Source organism: Centropristis striata, chromosome 4 (assembly GCF_030273125.1).
Source record: "Centropristis striata isolate RG_2023a ecotype Rhode Island chromosome 4, C.striata_1.0, whole genome shotgun sequence".
In the NCBI taxonomy this organism is placed as follows: Eukaryota; Metazoa; Chordata; class Actinopteri; order Perciformes; family Serranidae; genus Centropristis; species Centropristis striata.
In genome coordinates this window covers 12069299-12087894 of record NC_081520.1, presented here as the reverse complement: position 1 = coordinate 12087894, position 18596 = coordinate 12069299, and the positions used below count along the sequence as shown (strand labels likewise).

The following is an 18596-nucleotide window of genomic DNA, read 5'->3' as shown; positions in this document are numbered from 1 at the left end:
ATTTATTTATATTTGTATTAATCCCCCTATTTATTTATTTTTTTAAACATTTAAAAATATTTATATAATGAATATATTAAGTTAAACATACGTAATTCTTAAAATATTTGTATGTATTAAATTCATAGAATGTGATGAATAAACATGTATGTATGTTTGTATGTATTTATGTATGTTTGTATGTATATCTATGCATGTATGTGTGACGAAGAGCACATCGTCACCTGGCTTGCACACATGGCACCACGTACTTTAGACTGAGTGTGACTACATATGCACTTTAATAATTGCACAGACACTTCAAGAGGAGCAACAGCACTTTATTGGAGATTTGCACAATACATTTTAACAGTGTTTTGCACATTGGTATAGATATATTTATCATATTTATTGAATATCTTTTAACCATACTTGTTGTCCTTTGTCAGGTCTTGGTTTGCTGGTGCTGTGTGGGCCACACAGTTTCACCTAGAGCAGAGGGACATGGGGTTAAATGTGCCTATTAAAATGTATGAATTGCTTAAACAAGGAGCCAAGTTAAAAATGTGGATTGTGTTGCTTAATAAGTGTGCATTGAATAAGCCAGGTGTGTTGGGTACTCACCAGTCTTTGTCTTTAAGGTGTGCAGGCAAAAAGGCTTCCCCAGGCAACGGACACCGCTTTTATAGTTCCGGGGGCAACCAAGTGTAAATTGGTGTGGGGGTGAAAGAGATGTCTGTGTTGTATTTTAGCAGATGATTTGGATGTGTGTATTTTCTTTGTTAGCAGATGTAAATGGGGTGTATATAGAGTATTGATGAGGTTTGGGTGAATGTAGAAATAAAATGGTGGGTTCAGCATGTTGTTAGGCAGTGGATCCCGGTAGATGGAATCTCCCTCAGTCATTAGCCCTATAGGGACACCCTATAAATATATAATATATAATATAAACACCCTATAAATAGGAGCCATTTTAACAACCTGGGGGGCTTTTGTACTGAGGACTCTATGCTGTCATGGTTTAATAAAGAATTGTCTCTGTGACCCACCGCAAACCTGCCTTGGATCATTCTTTGCTGTACTATCCAGCCGTAATTGTGGTCATTCTCACAGTATGTATGTATGTATGTATGTATGTATGTATGTATGTATGTATGTATGTATTTAGTATGAAGCAATCATTTACAGATTTGCTCTGTCTTACTGATTTACCACTGAAGTCAATCAAATACTTAATCAATGTCTTTACTGTGCAGCTTTAAAATGGTAGTTTGGCTGTTGGACAGAGCATTTACCTGCAGGTGCCGCACTGACTCAAAATTTTGAGACAAATTGCATTCAACTTTTTGCCAGTGAGCAAATGATTTGCCCCACTCACCCACATTAAAACAATAAAAATTAGTTAAATGAAAGCACTTCATTAATTGCACCCTGTTTAATCCATTTTAATGCTTTATTTGCTTTTATTTAATGCATGATTCAGCACTTCTTTGGTACTAGGAAATATGTTCACATATCACAGTAGCATCACGAATGGCCAATAATGGTGGTTCACCAGAACTCTTGCTCTATCTATCCCTCTCCCCCCTCACACTCAATCTGCCCTTTGCTACTCTGTTGATCTGTCCTGTACAACGACATCTATTGCACGTCTGTCCGTCCTAGAAGGGAGATCCCAGCTCTGGCGCTCTCCCTGAGGTTTCTTCTTTTTCCACCTGTTAAAAATATTTTTGAGGAGTTTTTTCCCTGGCCAATGTGAGGGTCAAAGGACAGAGGGTGTCATATTATGTCTGTAAAGCCTTTTGAGGCAAATCTGTGATTTGTGATTCTGGGCTATATAAATAATTGTATTGAAGACCTTTCTCCTGCCTTATCACATTTGAGGTGTGGAGGACAGAAACAAAAGACCATGTGCCAACTTTGAATTCCTCTTCAGAGGTGTATGTATGTGTTAGAAGCCAATTTAGTAAGCATTTGTGTGTAATCTCTTGTTCCAGGTTAGAATGCATTAGTAAAGCAGGGTTAATGCATTTCTGACCTTTCTGCTGTGTAAGGCAAGACTAATATTCTACTTTAAGTGGTGTGGCAAAGCCTAATACCAAACATACACAGATATCCCCACAAATGGAGGTCTGTGTTAGGTCAGGCAGAATACGGTAGTCACAACCACTCTGCTTTAAGCTGGCCTAGAACCGCTCCAAGCCCAACCAATCAGACAACAAGGCGGCCCATTTAAACTGTTCTGCCTCTAATTCCTCCTGCATCGCATCACTCTACTGCTAAACACTGCTGCCTTAAACCTTCTGCTATGTTAAAACCAGGTGGCAATCTCCGTGCCTGAGCATGGAGGCCAACCAGGAAGTGCATTAAGCCTGCAATTCACCGAAAATTCCAGTAGGGGGTGCTAAGTTTGGCTGCAAAAAAATTTCAGTGCAAAATTTGAAAACTTCTCACTTGATTTATTGCCTCCGAAAAAAATTTCAGGACAACATTATGGTCTCAATCGCTAGTAAAAAATCATCTTCAAGACAATTTGATGTCAGTAGTTCTAATAATGCCCCCATTTAGAAGAAAATAGAAGATAAAGAATCGTATGATTTTGGGCGTGGCTACAGGTCACTGACAAGGCGAGCTGTCACCAGGAGAGAAGCAGAGCAATGCGTATCCAAGGCAACGTGTCAATAAAGTTATATATAACGTTATATAGATAGAAAAGAGTACGTTTACCGATTTGGTCTCATAACTTTGACCCTTTCACCCTGTATTTTCACTTAATGAACGTAATGAACTTATTTGAACGTTTTGTTCAGTAAAAATGTCTTGTTCAGTGTTTGGTTGGACTAACAGACACTCCAAGGAGTCGCTGCTCAGTTTTCTGAGGTAAGAAAAATACATTTTGTTTTAGTTTTTTTGCTAGCCAAAACTAACATCCCAGTTAATGCTCCAATTAATGCTAACATGAATTAGCAGCGGCTTCTCTCAGTCGGGTTGCCGGTGTAGAGAGGCGTGTAGTCAGTGTTGTCAGATCCCTCGCGCTCCGCCACAGTCCAATTATGGTCTGCTCCGCGTATTGGACACAAGATGGCGACGCAAGATGGCGACGAGTATAACGCTGAACTCGAGGCTTCCAACAGGCAGTCCACAAACCAATGGGTGACGTCACGGTGACTCCGTCCATTATTTATATACAGTCTATGGATAAAACCTGAATTGCTTTGTTTACAATACAATTGCGCTCTGCTGTCCTGAGATACACAAGCTATAGTTGGTAATGAGAGTTCTAAACATAGCTCTGTGTTTCTACTTACTTTGTGTCTGGCGATAAGCATGTCGTTCGTCAGCCAGGAGGAAGGAGGATGACAGCGCCAAATACAACTGTATTAACTGTCTAGCAATAAATGTTTACAATCCATGACAAGAGTATTCCTGACTGAATAATACTTAACACACATTAAACCAAATCATTGATTACAGGTTAAAATCTTGTGCTAAGCATTTGGCGTGTTGCTATCTTAGTGTACGTCCAGTGCATTACCACGTCCGTGAATGCAGGGGGATTTGAGGAAAAGCAGGAAAAGGCTGAAGAGTTGGTTCCTTGTTGGTACTAGTGATGTCTCGTTCTTGAACGATTCGTTCTAAAAGAACAAATTACTTGGCAGAACGAAAGGTACTGAATCCCTTCCTGAAAAGTTTCGTTCTTTTCTCAACTCCCTTCCCGTCTCGTGTGTCTCTATTCCCGGACCGTAAGTCTGCCCCTCACTCCAGACTTCATCGTCTTTTTATTTTTATTTTTATTACTTTGTGTTTTACCAGCGGTTGGCAACCAGCAAGAGGTGCACAACCACCACCTTCTGCCCTGGAGCTCCCTCTCGCCCTCTCAAAGGAGCTGTCACTCCGTGTCGCATCTCAGTCAGTGTTTCAGTTCATGTACTGAAGGTACTAATACTGTTGAACAAGATTCCTGATTCGCTCTCTGTCTCACTCTCACTCAGTGAGACTTTCAAAGAACGTACTGCCTCCGCCATTCAGTTCATGTACTGAAGGTACTAGTACCATTAAACAAGATTCTTGATTCGCTCTGTGTCTCACTCAGTGAGATGTTCAAAGAACGTACTGCCTCCTCCATTCAGTTCACTGAAGTACTGGTACAGTAAACTGGAGCCCTGTGAGAGTCGCCTGTTTTGATAACGGACACTTTTATTTTGAAAGGACAAAAACAAACTTCCTGTATATCAGAAAAACTAAATCAACTGAGATTAGACTGTAAAGATATCGCCAAGGAGTTCAATATTTTATTTTTTAACACCCCACGGAGAGGCATACGGTTAAATATCAGTTAATGATAAGTATGACACTGTATGACGATAGCATGCAAATAATGTATCTCTGGAGGAATGGGCCCTGAGTCAGATGAAAACTGGGCCAAGCACTTCAGTTAGTGGGGACACATCCCAGAGATGTTGTTCACTGAAGAAACATTTTTTGATAAGAAGAATAGAAATCTAAAGTTTGGTCAACTCTCTTCTGACTGATGAGGACATCCATAGGTGAATATTACTCTTTTATTCTGAACATTGGATGTGTATTAAGTCACAGGGTAAATAGTCAGTTTTAAAGGTTGGATAATTAAGATGACATTGTATATCTGTGTATGTTTTGTGAATGTACTTTTTTCCTTTACAGGTGTGGTGTTTAAAATGCAGAATATGACTGAATTTCCAGGCAATGCAACTTCCCACAAAAGACTGTCTGTGATCATCAAGTTGAGTGTGGTTATCCCCTTCTTCTGTGTCTTCCTCTGCCTCATTGTTGTCATGCTGCACATCTTTGCCTCTCACAGGCAGTTCCTGGACAGCACACGTTACATCCTGTTTGCCAACATGCTGATCAATGACACTCTCCATCTCTTGTCCTCTGTGCTGCTCTTCATCTGCTTCATGGTACGGTTGAAATTTGCTCTTGTCTATTGTGTTCCTCTGCTGTTCTTTTCCACTGCGACCTTCCAGAACACACCTTTAATCCTGGCCACCATGTCACTGGAGCGTTATGTTGCCATCTTCTACCCCCTGCAGTGCCCTGCCGCCTGGCGATCAGATCGGATCTGGATCATTATTCTGTCCCTGTGGCTCATCAGCTGTATCTCCCCTTTAATTCTTTTTTCCATCGGCAAAAGTGATCCTGCTTTAAATATAATTTCTACCCCTGTGCTTTGCAGAGTCTCCCTTGTTAGCTCATCTCCAATCCAGGAATTGTTCCGAGCTGCTATAGATTTTCTCTTCTTTGCAGTTGTGGCTGTTGTCATCCTCTTTACATACGTGAGAATCTTACTGGAAACAAGGAAGCTGAGACAAGATAAAGTGTCAGTGAGCAAAGCCATGCACACTGTGCTGCTCCACGGTTTACAGCTGCTGCTATGCATGTTGGCCTTCACAAACCCTATCATTGTGACTCTCATTGTGCTGCATGCCAACTGGTTGCCTGAGCACATCTCCTTTTTTTTTTTTTTCTGTTTCATCGTTATTCCCCGTTTTCTCAGCCCGCTAATTTACGGCTTTAGAGATCAGAGTCTCAGGGCCTGCATTGGGAAACAATTCCTCTGCTGCTCAAACAAACTCAAACCCAGTGTGAGAGGCAAGCTGCAGGACAACTTGCTTGCTTCTTGAACTGACTAATATAGTTTTGACAGAGATCTTAAACGTAATGTTTTGTGTTTTTGTGATGTTGAACAGGTTCCTGTAGGTCTTAAAAAGCATTCAAAGCACTGAGTACAGTATCCAGGTAATAAAAGACTTGAATGTAATTCAAAATAGCAGTATTTTTCATCTTTGTTTGAGTGTCTAGAAAAGCGCTATATAAATTCAATGCATTATTATTATGATAACTATTATTGCCTGTTGCAGTCAGTAATGTGTTATGCTGTTGAACTAAGTGGAAAAGGTGTGATAATTTTGGTGGTGTATTGTGGATGCAGGAAGATATTCTGTTCTCTATTGTGGACTTTCAGTCAGCACCATCAGACCTGAAGCAAAAGCTATTGTCACTATCTGGTTACAGAAGCTTGGAAGCTCTTCATCAATTTACAGGCATGTGTTGATATTTAAATTTGTATTTAAATAACATAACTTTAATAATAATTGTTAATTGGTTAAAGTCATGAAATGCTGGAGAGTCCTGGAAATATTTCGTCAACAGGTATTAAATTGCATTCATGTGCCATTAAAAAGTCTCATAATTAATTTAGTGACTTCTGCAGTAGCCTTATTGAAATAATTGCAGTGTGTCAATCTAAAATTTCACAGGATTTTTTGAAACATTAGTGAATAAGAGAACAGATAAATTTAATCTCACTGAATGATGAATTGATTAAACCTCTGCTAACCTCTGCTGCTCTGTAAAATGCAGTCATGACCCTCTGATCTGTGGATACATTGGCAATTTTTTGAGACATGATCCACAGTTGTTAAACATAAACCAAGCAGTGACCGTGTTTCTGTGCCAGCAGCATCAATAATGATTACTCAATTATTTAATATTTGCAGTTCACATAATAAGAGATGAGATATCTGTAGATGACATCATTCGATTTTTGTGCAGTGGCCGTTTTTCAGAATTAACAATGATTACTCAGTTGTGTAAGTGAATTTAAGGCATCTTGTTCTAAGATTCAACCTTTAATTTCCTCAATAAGCAAAATAAAATGCATGATTTATGATCATCTGTGTGACTGGGTTTCAGGCCAGTCAGTGCTTCTGGTCTTCTGTAATCCTCTGTTATTAGATCATGTTATAGATATTTAAAAGTCTAAAAGCTCAAAAAGTCTTACAGATCAGTTCACTGATATTTGCATGCACAATTTAGTGTGATGTTTACAGGTCACCATGTCATGGGGATGAGAATGTAAATATCAGAATAATAAGGAACACAAAATGTAACCCTGCAAGCCACTGTCTCCTTGGGAGTCTCAAATATCCCAATAATACCTATAAATATATGTAATTTAAAATGTATATAAATTATGTTTTTGCAATTATTTCATATTTGCAGTTCACATAATAAGAGATGAGATAACTGTAGACGACATGATTCGATTTTTGTGCAGTGGCCGTGTTTCAGAATTAACAATGATTACTCAGTTGTGTAAGTGAATTTAAGGCATCTTGTTCTAAGATTCAACCTTTAATTTCCTCAATAAGCAAAATAAAATGCATGATTTATGATCATCTGTGTGACTGGGTTTCAGGCCAGTCAGTGTTTTATGGCCTTGTGTAATCCACTTTTATTAGCAAATGTTGTATATTTTAAAAGTTTTTTTTGCATGCACAATTTAGTGTGATGTTTACAGGTCACCATGTCATGGTGATGACAATGTATATATCAGAATAATTAGGAAACACACAGTATAAGCCTGCAAGCCACTGTTTCCATGGGAGTCCCAAATATCCAAATAATACCTGTAAATATGTGTAATTCAAAATATATATAATTTATTTTTTTGTAATTATTTCATATTTGCAGTTCACATAATATAGATTAAGATGAATATTTCCTTATTAGTCCCACAATGGGGAAATTCAACCTCTGCATTTAACCCATCCTTTTGACACATCAGTGAACACACCATGCTTAGGAGCAGTGGGCAGCACATTACTGGGACTGTTGATGTGAGATTTTCTGAATTTCTGTCTCCAAGTCAATTTAAAAAATGAGATGAGAAAAGTATGAAAGATTGTTTTGGGGATTATATTAAAGTGGTTTACTGTAAATTCCTTGCTGTCTCTTATTTGTTATTATTTTAAGATTCAAATAAGTAAAAGACACAATAAATGAATTAATATACCATTAAATGTACGGATAATATTTCTTAATTATAGGAATTAATTGATGGATCAAATGTGACATAGATATTTGTTTTACTTTGCCTCATTATTTATTTATATTTGTATTCATCCCCCTATTTATTTATTTTTTTAAACATTTAAATATTTATATAATGAATATATTAAGTTAAACATAACTAATTCTTAAAATATTTGTATGTATTAAATTCATAGAATGTGATGAATAAACATGTATGTCTGTATATATGAATGTATGTATGTATGTATGTATTTCATCAAATACTTAATCAATGTCTTTACTGTGCAGCTTTAAAATGGTAGTTTGGCTGTTGGACAGAGCATTTACCTGCAGGTGTAGCACTGACTCAAAATTTTGCAACAAAATGCATTCAATTTTTTGCCAGTGAGCAAATGATTTGCCCCACTCACCCACATTACAACAATAAAAATGAGTTAAATGAAAGCACTACATTAATTGCACCATTTAATCCATTTTAATGCTTTATTTGCATGATTCAGCGCTCCAAATGAATGTGCACCTTATTAATTAGAAACAGCCTCCAGAAAACTGGCACTGGCAATCCATAAAGTTTAAGGTATTTCTGTATACATGCTGTAATGAGAAACTAACTGCCTTGACTTAATTCAGGCTGAAGGTTAGCCACATCCTAAGGGATCTCAGAGCAGATGAAGGAGATCCCCATGTGAGGAGGCACGTTTTGTAAATCCTGAAGATCTTCCGTCCAGGGGAGTGAGAGACGAGCTCACTGCCAAACAGCGCTGCATTTCAACTATCTGCATTCACAGCTTTTTTTTAAGCTCAAGATTCAGTCGAAAGAAAACTTGAAAAAATGATATCATAAACGGACCGTTTACGAGGGCATTGTTAGCGAGACAGCAAGTAGCGACTCGAGTTGTTGTTATCTGATGCAATAAACATATACCATGTTTAGTCTGTAAAGCCCTTTGAGGCAAATCTGTGATTTGTGATTCTGGGCTATATTAATAAAATTGAATTGATTCAAATTGAAAATTGAATTGAATCTTCATTTCGCTTGCCTGTAACGGTGACTGCTGCCACACACCGTAAATATACGTGGGGGCCAGGGACAGTCCGAATGGAAGAACTCTGAACTGGTACACCTTGCCCAGAAAAGTGAAGCAGAGGAACCGCCTGTGATGCTGGGCAATGGGGAGATTAAAATATACTTCAGTCAGACAACTCACGTGATGCATAATGTGTTTATTGGACAATAAACATAGATTAGATTTGGCGTCTAGGCTCCGACTTCATCACTCCTCAGCAGTTACATGAGGTATTGAGGAGTGATGCAATAAATCCCCCCGTCGGAGCCTACAGGTGGATGCTGGGGTGGTGGTGGGACTGAGAAAGCAAGCGGCAGTACAGATGCAGCAGCAGCATAGGCAGGCAGAGGAGAGCTGAGGATTACTCTCATTTTAAATAGAGCGCCAGATTGGATAGAGGGTGTGTTTTAGTGGAGTGTATCGTTCTGGAGGTATGCCAAAGTTCAGGCATAGAACATGCAGCTTCGAAGAGAACCAGGATCTTGTCGGAGGTTTGGTCCACCGGTGACGAACAGAGGTGCTGAAGGATCCGTCGAGAAGTGAAGACTCAGGTATTCATCATGGAAGAAAAAGGACAGAAGGTGAAATTAGTTTCTTGCAAGGATAATGTGAGTTGAAAGAATTTGATCTAGTAGTATATTCGCCACGCCTGAGAAACCCATAGAGCCATTAGAAAAATTGTTTCTAGCATTGAATATCATATAGTAAAAGGACATTCCTTTGACCTTGAAATCAACCTATGCACCATTGAAATAGATAACGGCAGTCTTTGTCATTACCCGAGGATGCGCCGTTTAAGGCCTTTGAGAAGCAGCTGAAGCGAGGGATTCCCAAGAATGCTCTGGGAGGCTGGGTTTTGGCATCTTATATGGCACTGAAACCCTGCTAGCATGCTATGCTTGTCAGGGCCGGGTTTGGTGGACTCTGGGAAGGAGGCAGAGGCGGTGGTCAGGTAACAAGAGTGTTTATTGTAAATGGTAAGGTGGGGAGATTGGCGTCGGCAGATGCAGGTGGGTAGGAAGCTAGGCAGGGAATGGGATCAGGCTGGAGGTGCAGGCAGGCGTCCGGGCGGAGGATGTTGCTGGGGTGCAAAAAGGAAAAAGGGTTAGTGGGTTTCTCAAAAGGCAGGACAAAAAACAGGAATACAGGTCAGGTAATGTTAAGAGAGCTAGAGACTATCTGTGTAGAGTCTATAATTCAGCGCTGACTGATTGTGGCCCAGGATCTTAAATAGTGTGGGTGATGATCTGATGAGCAGCAGCTGAGAGGCCCCGGCTCCAGCACAGCAGTCTCCCATCAGCAATCGGGATTGCACACACAGACTAGGGAGCAGGGGGAGGAGGCATGACAGTACCTCCCCCCTTACGGTTGCCTCCGGGCGCCCCACGGAACCGGTCAGGATGGAGACGACGGAAGTCACTGATGAGGGATGGGTCCAAGATGTTCTGCCTCGGGACCCAACAGCGCTCCTCAGGACCATAGCCCTCCCAATCCACCAGGTAGCGAAAGCCATGCCCCTGGCGGCGAACGTCCAGAATGCGCCGTACGGTATAGACCGGGCCACCGTCCACCACCCGGGGGTTATGCTTGGTTATGAACCCCCTCTGGTCTGGGAACAGAGGGGGAGTTTGGGCAGGGCAATGAAGTGTGCAGCTTTAGAGAAACGATCAATGATGTTGAGGACAACCGTATTACCTCCAGAGGGGGGAAGGCCGGTCACAAAGTCCAGGGCAATGTGGGACCATGGACGGCTGGGAATGGCCAAAGGACGGAGCAGACCAGAACTGGGCTTGGTGGTGGTTTTATTGTGGGCGCAGACGGAGCAGGCTGTCACAAACGACCGGGTGTCAGCATCCATGGTCGGCCACCAGAAGCGTCTTTTGAGGAAGGAGATGGTACGATGGATCCCCGGGTGACAGGTGAGGTGGGAGGAGTGGGACCACTGCAGGACCTGAGAACGGATGGAGTCTGGGACAAAGAGACAGTTAGGAGGTCCGTTACCTGGGTCAGGCTGTGCGGACTGAGCCTGACGGACCTTGTCCTCTATCTCCCAGGTGAGAGCTGCAATGACACGGGAAGAGGGCACGATGGGTTCAGGTTCGGCCGGGACTTCTTCGGCTGAGAACTGGCGGGACAGGGCATCCGGCTTCACATTCCTGGAACCTGGACGGTAAGTGAAGTTAAATCCATGGCTCGACAGTATTTCTCCCACTACTGACGAGCCGGACCTTTTGCCGGACGGATGGGACAAGTAGCAATAAAGTGACCAGCTTGGCCACAGTACGAGCAAGAGATTAACTGTGTAGAGTCTATAATCCAGCGCTGACTGATTGTGGCCCAGGATCTTAAATAGTGTGGGTGATGATCTGATGAGCAGCAGCTGAGAGGCCCCGGCTCCAGCACAGCAGTCTCCCATCAGCAATCAGGCTTGCACACACAGACTAGGGAGCAGGGGGAGGAGGCATGACAATGCGACTTTGCACTTGCAGATGGCACAATCCTAATAAAAATACAATGAATGCCAAGCTACAGAGATCTTTATAGGTACAGGACTAAGGAGGAGGCTGGCGCAGAAAGAAGAAAGAAATACAAGGCTGAATCATGAGCGCTAATGGTGCTTTTTGTTACACCAAGTCTCATATATTTGGTGCATAACATGAAATCCTTCAGAGGTTGGATTTGCTTAATAGAGAGTCAGCTGATAGAATGGAGGGCATGGCATGATGGAGGGCTTGGCCTTGGGGCATAAAGTTTTGAACTTCATAGCATCAACTACATAATTCCCATGACCAGAGATGAAGGTAGCTCGCAATATGAAGATATTGAAAGTGCATGACTACGTTAAACATTGCATGAGACTGTTTAATGGGTATTTAAGAGCAAACCTTATTATTTCCACTGTAGGAGCATTGTTGCAGAATGCCATGATTGCTTTCTTATCCCTATACTACCCCACAGTAAATGTGCGATGGAGATATGGTATGCTAATAAAGAGCCTTCGATTTAAGTGGTTACTGAGGGACTGATTTTAGTTGACCAGGCATCTGCAAACCACTCATATTGAAGGATTCCCCCAAAACCAATTAAGGGAGCTGCATCAGCCTGAGAGAGTTTGAAGACTCAATAGACATTGTAAAAGAACAAAATGCTGTTCCATTTTCACATAGCGGGGACCAGAACTGAAAATCTGAGCACAACCTTAACCTGAGATTACAATGTATTTAAGATTTGAACAGAATTAGCCAATGCTAGCAAGCATGAAACGAAGGAAAGGCCGTGAGGGATGATGCGCATGGCAAAGTTAAGGTGATCAATACAGCACATAAATCAACAACTGTGCTTTCCTGTACAGGAGTTGTACAGGTCCTGCTGCCAGGGAAACCTGCAGTATTCTGAAGGACTCATCCCGCCCAGCGCATCACCTGTTCCAACTGCTACCCTCAAGGAGGAGTTACAGATACTAAAACCACAACAAACAGGCTGAAAGCAGCACATATCTCAGGGCTACTGCGACACTAAATGAACACTGGAGACTCTTTTATACACAAACATAAAAATCATTAAACTCAGCAATATCACATGAAATGTCACTACTAAATAAAAAAATATATATATTGTTTGCATAACACACACACACATACACACACACACACACACACACACACACACACACACACACATGCATATATATATATATATATACACATACATACACACACACCTATACACACATTATTATTGGTCAATTTATTCATAATTTCCTTCTTTATTCCTGCTTTAATACTTTTCTTTGCACTGAATGGGCTTGCCCACAAATTAGGTTGCACTTTTAATAATGACAATTTAATTTATTCATTATATTTATTAATTAATTAATTTATTTATTTATTATATTGTTCTGTTCTGAAAAAGGGACACCTAGCTCATTGAATAGGCTTTAAACTACAGACATGCTGCAAGCAGGTGGAGGGAAAGGAAAATCTATGACCAGAAATTATTCTAAAAGATGCAGGGAGTTTACAGGAGTTGTGAAGGATCCAGCATGCTTCAGATACTGATTCGAAAGCATGGCTACTGCACCAACCAAATGGCGTTAAACCAGAAATTCAATTTGGAACACCATTTCACGCTGAAAGGTGCCATTGAGAGGGGTGACGTGGCATCACTTAGATGGCATCTGATATCTGCTTCCTCACCATGCACCGACACCTGTAGACTTAATAATTTGGACATTATTAACGGAAGCATGGAACAGCAAAAGGTTCTTGAGGAGCTAAGCTACACCAGATTTATGTCCTGGCCTGCTGAGATAAGAGCAGTTTTTTCAAGAAAGGTATATTTATTAAAACTATATCATTATTCTTATATTATATTCAAATTAATTATGCATTTATTACATGATTGATACTCTCTTATACCATGGCAGACATATGCATCCAAAGCTCTTACTATAATTATTGATTTATGCCTGTTGTTAAAACTATCCATCATTTGTTTGTAAAATTCATTGTGCATATTTATTCATTTTAACGAAAGAATAAAATACCTTAGTATTTGATTCCTGAGGGAATCATGATTTGCTGCTGCAGGTGGCAGGGGTCTGGAGCCCATGGGTGGAGCTGAGACTGCATTTCCCAGGGTCGTGTGGGGTGTGACGTCAGCAGGTAGCGCGAGAGCACTGGCCGTGTCAAATGACGTCACAGTTGTTTACATTGGAGGCAGGGGAATCTGCGTTTTCTTCCAGGGATTAATTCTGCGTCGATTACATTGATTGCTGACTTAATTTCACCAAGAGAACAGGATGAATGCTTCTGCATTACTGGGCACGGATTGCTTGATTCTTTTTGGAGGAACGTTGGCCGCAGGTTGAAAAAAGCCAGTGGGGAGCGGCACGCGCTCTTAGCTGCCGCTTCACCTGTTGCTCGTCTAACAATGAAGGTAGATGAAGAGCTCTTTGTGGTTGAGACCGCCAGTGAAAGAACTGAATGTTTCATGCATGGAGTGTTTCCATAATGCGTTGCACGGCCATCCGACGAGCCGCTTGCGTTAAATGCGTGAGCTGTGGCGCGGCAGAGGCGCTTCCGCTTCGAGCCCGGAGTGACACAGAAGCCTGAACTGGTTCGGGGATAGAGCTGCATACTCTCCGGAGGTCTGTGACTTACTCTGAATCGGAGACATAGATAGATAGAGGGTGTGTTTTAGTGGAGGATGTATGAGGAGTGGAGCATGTCATGTGTATGGCAGCACAGCTCGAGTTGCCTGCCTGAACTAGCTCGCAGGCGTCGCTCCATATCTTTCAAGTCTATTGACATAAGCCAGTCCCCCTGTGCTACAGACTGGAGGACATCTGCCACGTGTAGCATGTGGAAGGGGAGAATCTTGACGAACCGGTTCAGCCCTCTCAAGTCCGGAATGGGTCAAAACCCACCATTCTTCTTTGGTACTAGGAAATATGTTCACATATCACAGTAGCATCACTAATGGCCAATAATGGTGGTTCACCAGAACTCTTGCTCTCTCTATCCCTCTCCCCCCTCACACTCAATCTGCCCTTTGCTACTCTGTTGATCTGTCCTGTAGAACGACAGCTATTGCACGTCTGTCCGTCCTAGAAGGGAGATCCCAGCTCTGGCGCTCTCCCTGAGGTTTCTTCTTTTTCCACCTGTTAAAAATATTTTTTGAGGAGTTTTTTCCCTGGCCAATGTGAGGGTCAAAGGACAGAGGGTGTCATATTATATCTGTAAAGCCTTTTGAGGCGAATCTGTGATTTGTGATTCTGGGCTATATATTATTGTATTGAAGAATTGAAGACCTTTCTCCTGCCTTATGACATTTGAGGTGTGGAAACAAAAGACCATGTGCCAACTTTGAATTCCTCTTCAGAGGTGTATGTATGTGTTAGAAGCCAATTTAGTAAGCATTTGTGTGTAATCTCTTGTACCAGGTTAGAATGAATTAGTAAAGCAGGGCTAAATGCATTTCTGACCTTTCTGCTGTGTAAGGCAAGACTAACATTCTACTTCAAGTGATGTGGCAAAGCCTAATACCAAACGTACACAGATATCACCACAAATGGAGATCGGTGTTAGGTCAGGCGGAATACAGTAGTCACGGCCACTCGGCTGTAAGCTGGCCGAGAACCGTTCCAAGCCCAACCAATCAGACAACAAGGCGGCCCATTTAAAATGTTCTGCCTCTAATTCCTCCTGCATCCCATCACTCTACTGCTAAACACTGCTGCCTTAAACCGTCTGCTACATTAAAACCTGAATTGCTTTGTTCACAATACAATTGCGCTCTGCTGTCCTGAGATATACAAGCTATAGTTGGTAATGACAGTTCTAAACTTAGCTCTGTGTTTCTACTTACTTTGTGTCTGGCGATAAGCACGTCGTTCGTCAGCCAGGAGGAAGGAGGATGACAGCGCCAAATACAACTGTATTAACCATCTAGCAATAAATGGTTAAAATCCATGACAAGAGTATTCCTGACTGAATAATACTTAACACACATAAAACCAAATCATTGATTACAGGTTAAAATCTTGTGCTAAGCATTTGGCGTGTTGCTATCGTCCAGTGCATTACCACATCCGTGAATGCACGAGGATTTGAGGAAAAGCAGGAAAAGGCTGAGTTGAAGAGTTGATTCCTTGTTGGTACTAGTGATGTCTCGTTCTTGAACGATTCGTTCTAAACGAACACATTACTTTGCAGAACGAAAGGTACTGAATCCCTTCCTGAAAAGTTTCGTTCTTTTCTCAACTCCCTTCCCGTCTCGTGTGTCTCTATTTCCAGAACGTAAGTCCGCCCCTCACTCCAGACTTCGTCTTTTTATTTCAACTTCCTTCTTCCACTCCTCTGCTGAAAAGGCTTTCCCCCCCTTTTCCACCGGACTCGTGAGTAATGTAACTGGGCTTAGATAAGCAATCAGCAAGGACTTTAGCAACAAGGATTTGACCTGTGATTAATGATTTGGTTTATATGTGTGTTTTAAGTATATTTATGTGATATTCGTGTTACAATCAAAGTTGTATGTTAATCTTGCTTTATACAGACAGTCAGTCTTAATGCAACTAACTATACTAACCTTTGACCTGCTCACACACTGATTAAATTAACTGGAGCTAAACACAGCTCAGCCTGCCACATGACCAGGGCCTGACCGTCACCTGAGTTTTACGACTCATTGTTTGAGGAGTGGCAACCCCCCTCACACACACACACACACACACACACACATGTTTCCCTCTCTTTTGTAATAGTTCTCTATTTTATAGATGTGTGCTTTTATTTGCTTTTTTTGTTTAGAATAAATACCTTTTGATTACGAATGCTGTCTATTTAATGTTGTACATTATGAATGATATGCTGGCCTCTGCTTTGTCAAGAATTCACGATTCCTTCAACCACTATTAAACATTAATATGGTAATTTGATTATAATTATATTCATAATTAATAATCAGTGTTCCAAATTGATAGTTTAATAACTTTATGAGACTGATTTAGGTGAATTGGCTATATTTTTCTGTTCTTAAAGATGGTGCCCCTTTTTACGAGCCGACTTAGTGTAAATCAAGTCATATCATTTCTTATAATTAATAATTGTTTATGATAATTATTAATAATTCTTATAGCCATCTAACCACACTTTTGAACTGTGAGACCCACACAAGTGTTGCTCAAGTTCATCCCGGCATATTTGGTATCCTTATGAAAGGGATAGCATTTATGATAACGCCCTTTTAGTAATATATTTGACACCCTGTGCAAGGTCATCATTTATTCATAAAAGAGCAACGAGCCATCCTTAATCCCCAACATTTTTGGTGATCCTTGATGAAGGCGATTGGTATCTTTAAACAGATACCCCAACATAGTTACGCCCCGGTGCGTAATTACAACATGGTGTTCACTGAAAAAACATTTTATGATAAGAAGAATAGGAATCTAAAGCTTTGTCAACTCTCTTCTGACTGATGAGGACATCCATAGGTGAATATTACTCTTTTATTCTGAACATTGGGTGTGTATTAAGTCACAGGGTAAATAGTCAGTTTTGAAGGTTGGATAATTAAGATGACATTGTATATTTGTGTATGTTTTGTGAATGTACTTTTTTCCTTTACAGGTGTGGTGTTTAAAATGCAGAATCTGACTGAATTTCCAGGCAATGCAACTTCCCACTATAGACTGTCTGTGATCATCAAGGTGTGTGTGGTTATCCCCTTCTTCTGTGTCTTCCTCTGCCTCATTGCTGTCATGCTGCACATCTGTGCGTCTCACAGGCAGTTCCTGGACACCACACGTTACATCCTGTTTTCCAACATGCTAATCAATGACACTCTCCAGCTCTTGTCCTCTGTGCTGCTCTTCCTCTTCTTCATGGGCCGAGTGAAATTTGCTCTTGTCTACTGTGTTCCTCTGCTGTTCTTTTCCACTGCGACCTTCCAGAACACACCTTTAATCCTGGCCACCATGTCACTGGAGCGTTATGTTGCCATCTTCTACCCCCTGCAGCGCCCTGCCGCCTGGCAATCAGATCGAATCTGGATCATTATTCTGTCCCTGTGGCTCATCAGCTGTATCTCCCCTTTAATTCTTTTTTCCATCAGCAAAAGTGATCCTGCTTTAAATATCCTTTCTACCCCAGTGCTTTGCAGAGTTTCCCTTGTTAGCTCATCTCCAATCCAGGGATTGTTCCAAGCTGCTGTAAGTATTATCTTCTTTGCAGTTGTGGCTGTTGTCATCCTCTTTACATACGTGAGAATCTTACTGGAAACAAGGAAGCTGAGACAAGATAAAGTGTCTGTGAGCAAAGCCATGCACACTGTGCTGCTCCACGGTTTTCAGCTGCTGCTATGCATGTTGGCCTTCACAAACCCTATCATTGTGACTCTCATAGTGCTGTATGCCAACTGGTTGCTTGAGCACATCGACTTTTTTAATTATTTCTGTTTCATCCTTATTCCTCGTTTTCTCAGCCCGCTCATTTATGGCTTTAGAGATCAGAGTCTCAGGGCCTGCATAGGGAAAAGATTCCTCTGCCGCTCAAACAAAGTCAAACCCAGTGTGAGAGGCAAGCTGCAGGACAACTTGCTTGCTTCTTGAACTGACTAATATAGTTTTGACAGAGATCTTAAACGTAATGTTTTGTGATGTTGAGCAGGTTCCTGTAGGTCTTAAAAAGCATTCAAAGCACTGAGTACAGTATCCAGGTAATAAAAGACTTGAATGTAATTCAAAATAGCAGTATTTTTCATCTTTGTTTGAGTGTCTAGAAAAGCGCTATATAAATTCAATACAATGCATTATTACTATTATAACTATTATTGCCTGTTGCAGTCAGTAATGTGTTATGCTGTTGAACTAAGTGGAAAAGGTGTGATAATTTTGGTGGTGTATTGTGGATGCAGGAAGATATTCTATTCTCTATTGTGGACTTTCAGTCAGCACCATCAGACCTGAAGCAAAAACTATTGTCACTTGCTGGTTACAGAAGCTTGGAAGCTCTTCATCAATTTACAGGCATGTGTTGATATTTAAATTTGTATTGAAATAACATAACTTTTATAATAATTGTTTATTGGTTAAAGTCATGAAATGCTGGAGAGTCCAGGTATGAAACAGGTATAAAATTGCATTCATGTGTCATTAAAAAGTCTCAAAATTAATTTAGTGACTTCTGCAGT

At 41.0% G+C, this 18596-nt stretch overlaps 2 protein-coding genes across 3 annotated transcripts; both read left to right on the top strand.

Moving 5' to 3' along the window:
- The first annotated feature begins 2728 nt into the window (after positions 1-2728).
- LOC131969421 (odorant receptor 131-2-like) lies at positions 2729-5779 on the top strand. Of its 2 annotated transcripts, none has more exons than XM_059330412.1 (2): positions 2729-2859; positions 4663-5779. In XM_059330412.1, exon 2 carries the CDS (start codon positions 4677-4679, stop codon positions 5640-5642), a length of 966 nt encoding a protein of 321 aa, XP_059186395.1. In that variant the 5' UTR covers positions 2729-2859; positions 4663-4676; the 3' UTR covers positions 5643-5779. The 2 variants fall into 2 exon arrangements, with proteins under 2 accessions (XP_059186395.1, XP_059186394.1); XM_059330411.1 differs by lacking the exon at positions 2729-2859 and adding an exon at positions 4438-4526.
- An 11270-nt stretch (positions 5780-17049) lies between these two features.
- On the top strand, positions 17050-18015 carry LOC131969958 (odorant receptor 131-2-like). The gene has a single exon (XM_059331191.1). It carries the CDS (start codon positions 17050-17052, stop codon positions 18013-18015), a length of 966 nt encoding a protein of 321 aa, XP_059187174.1.
- Positions 18016-18596: the final 581 nt, after the last annotated feature.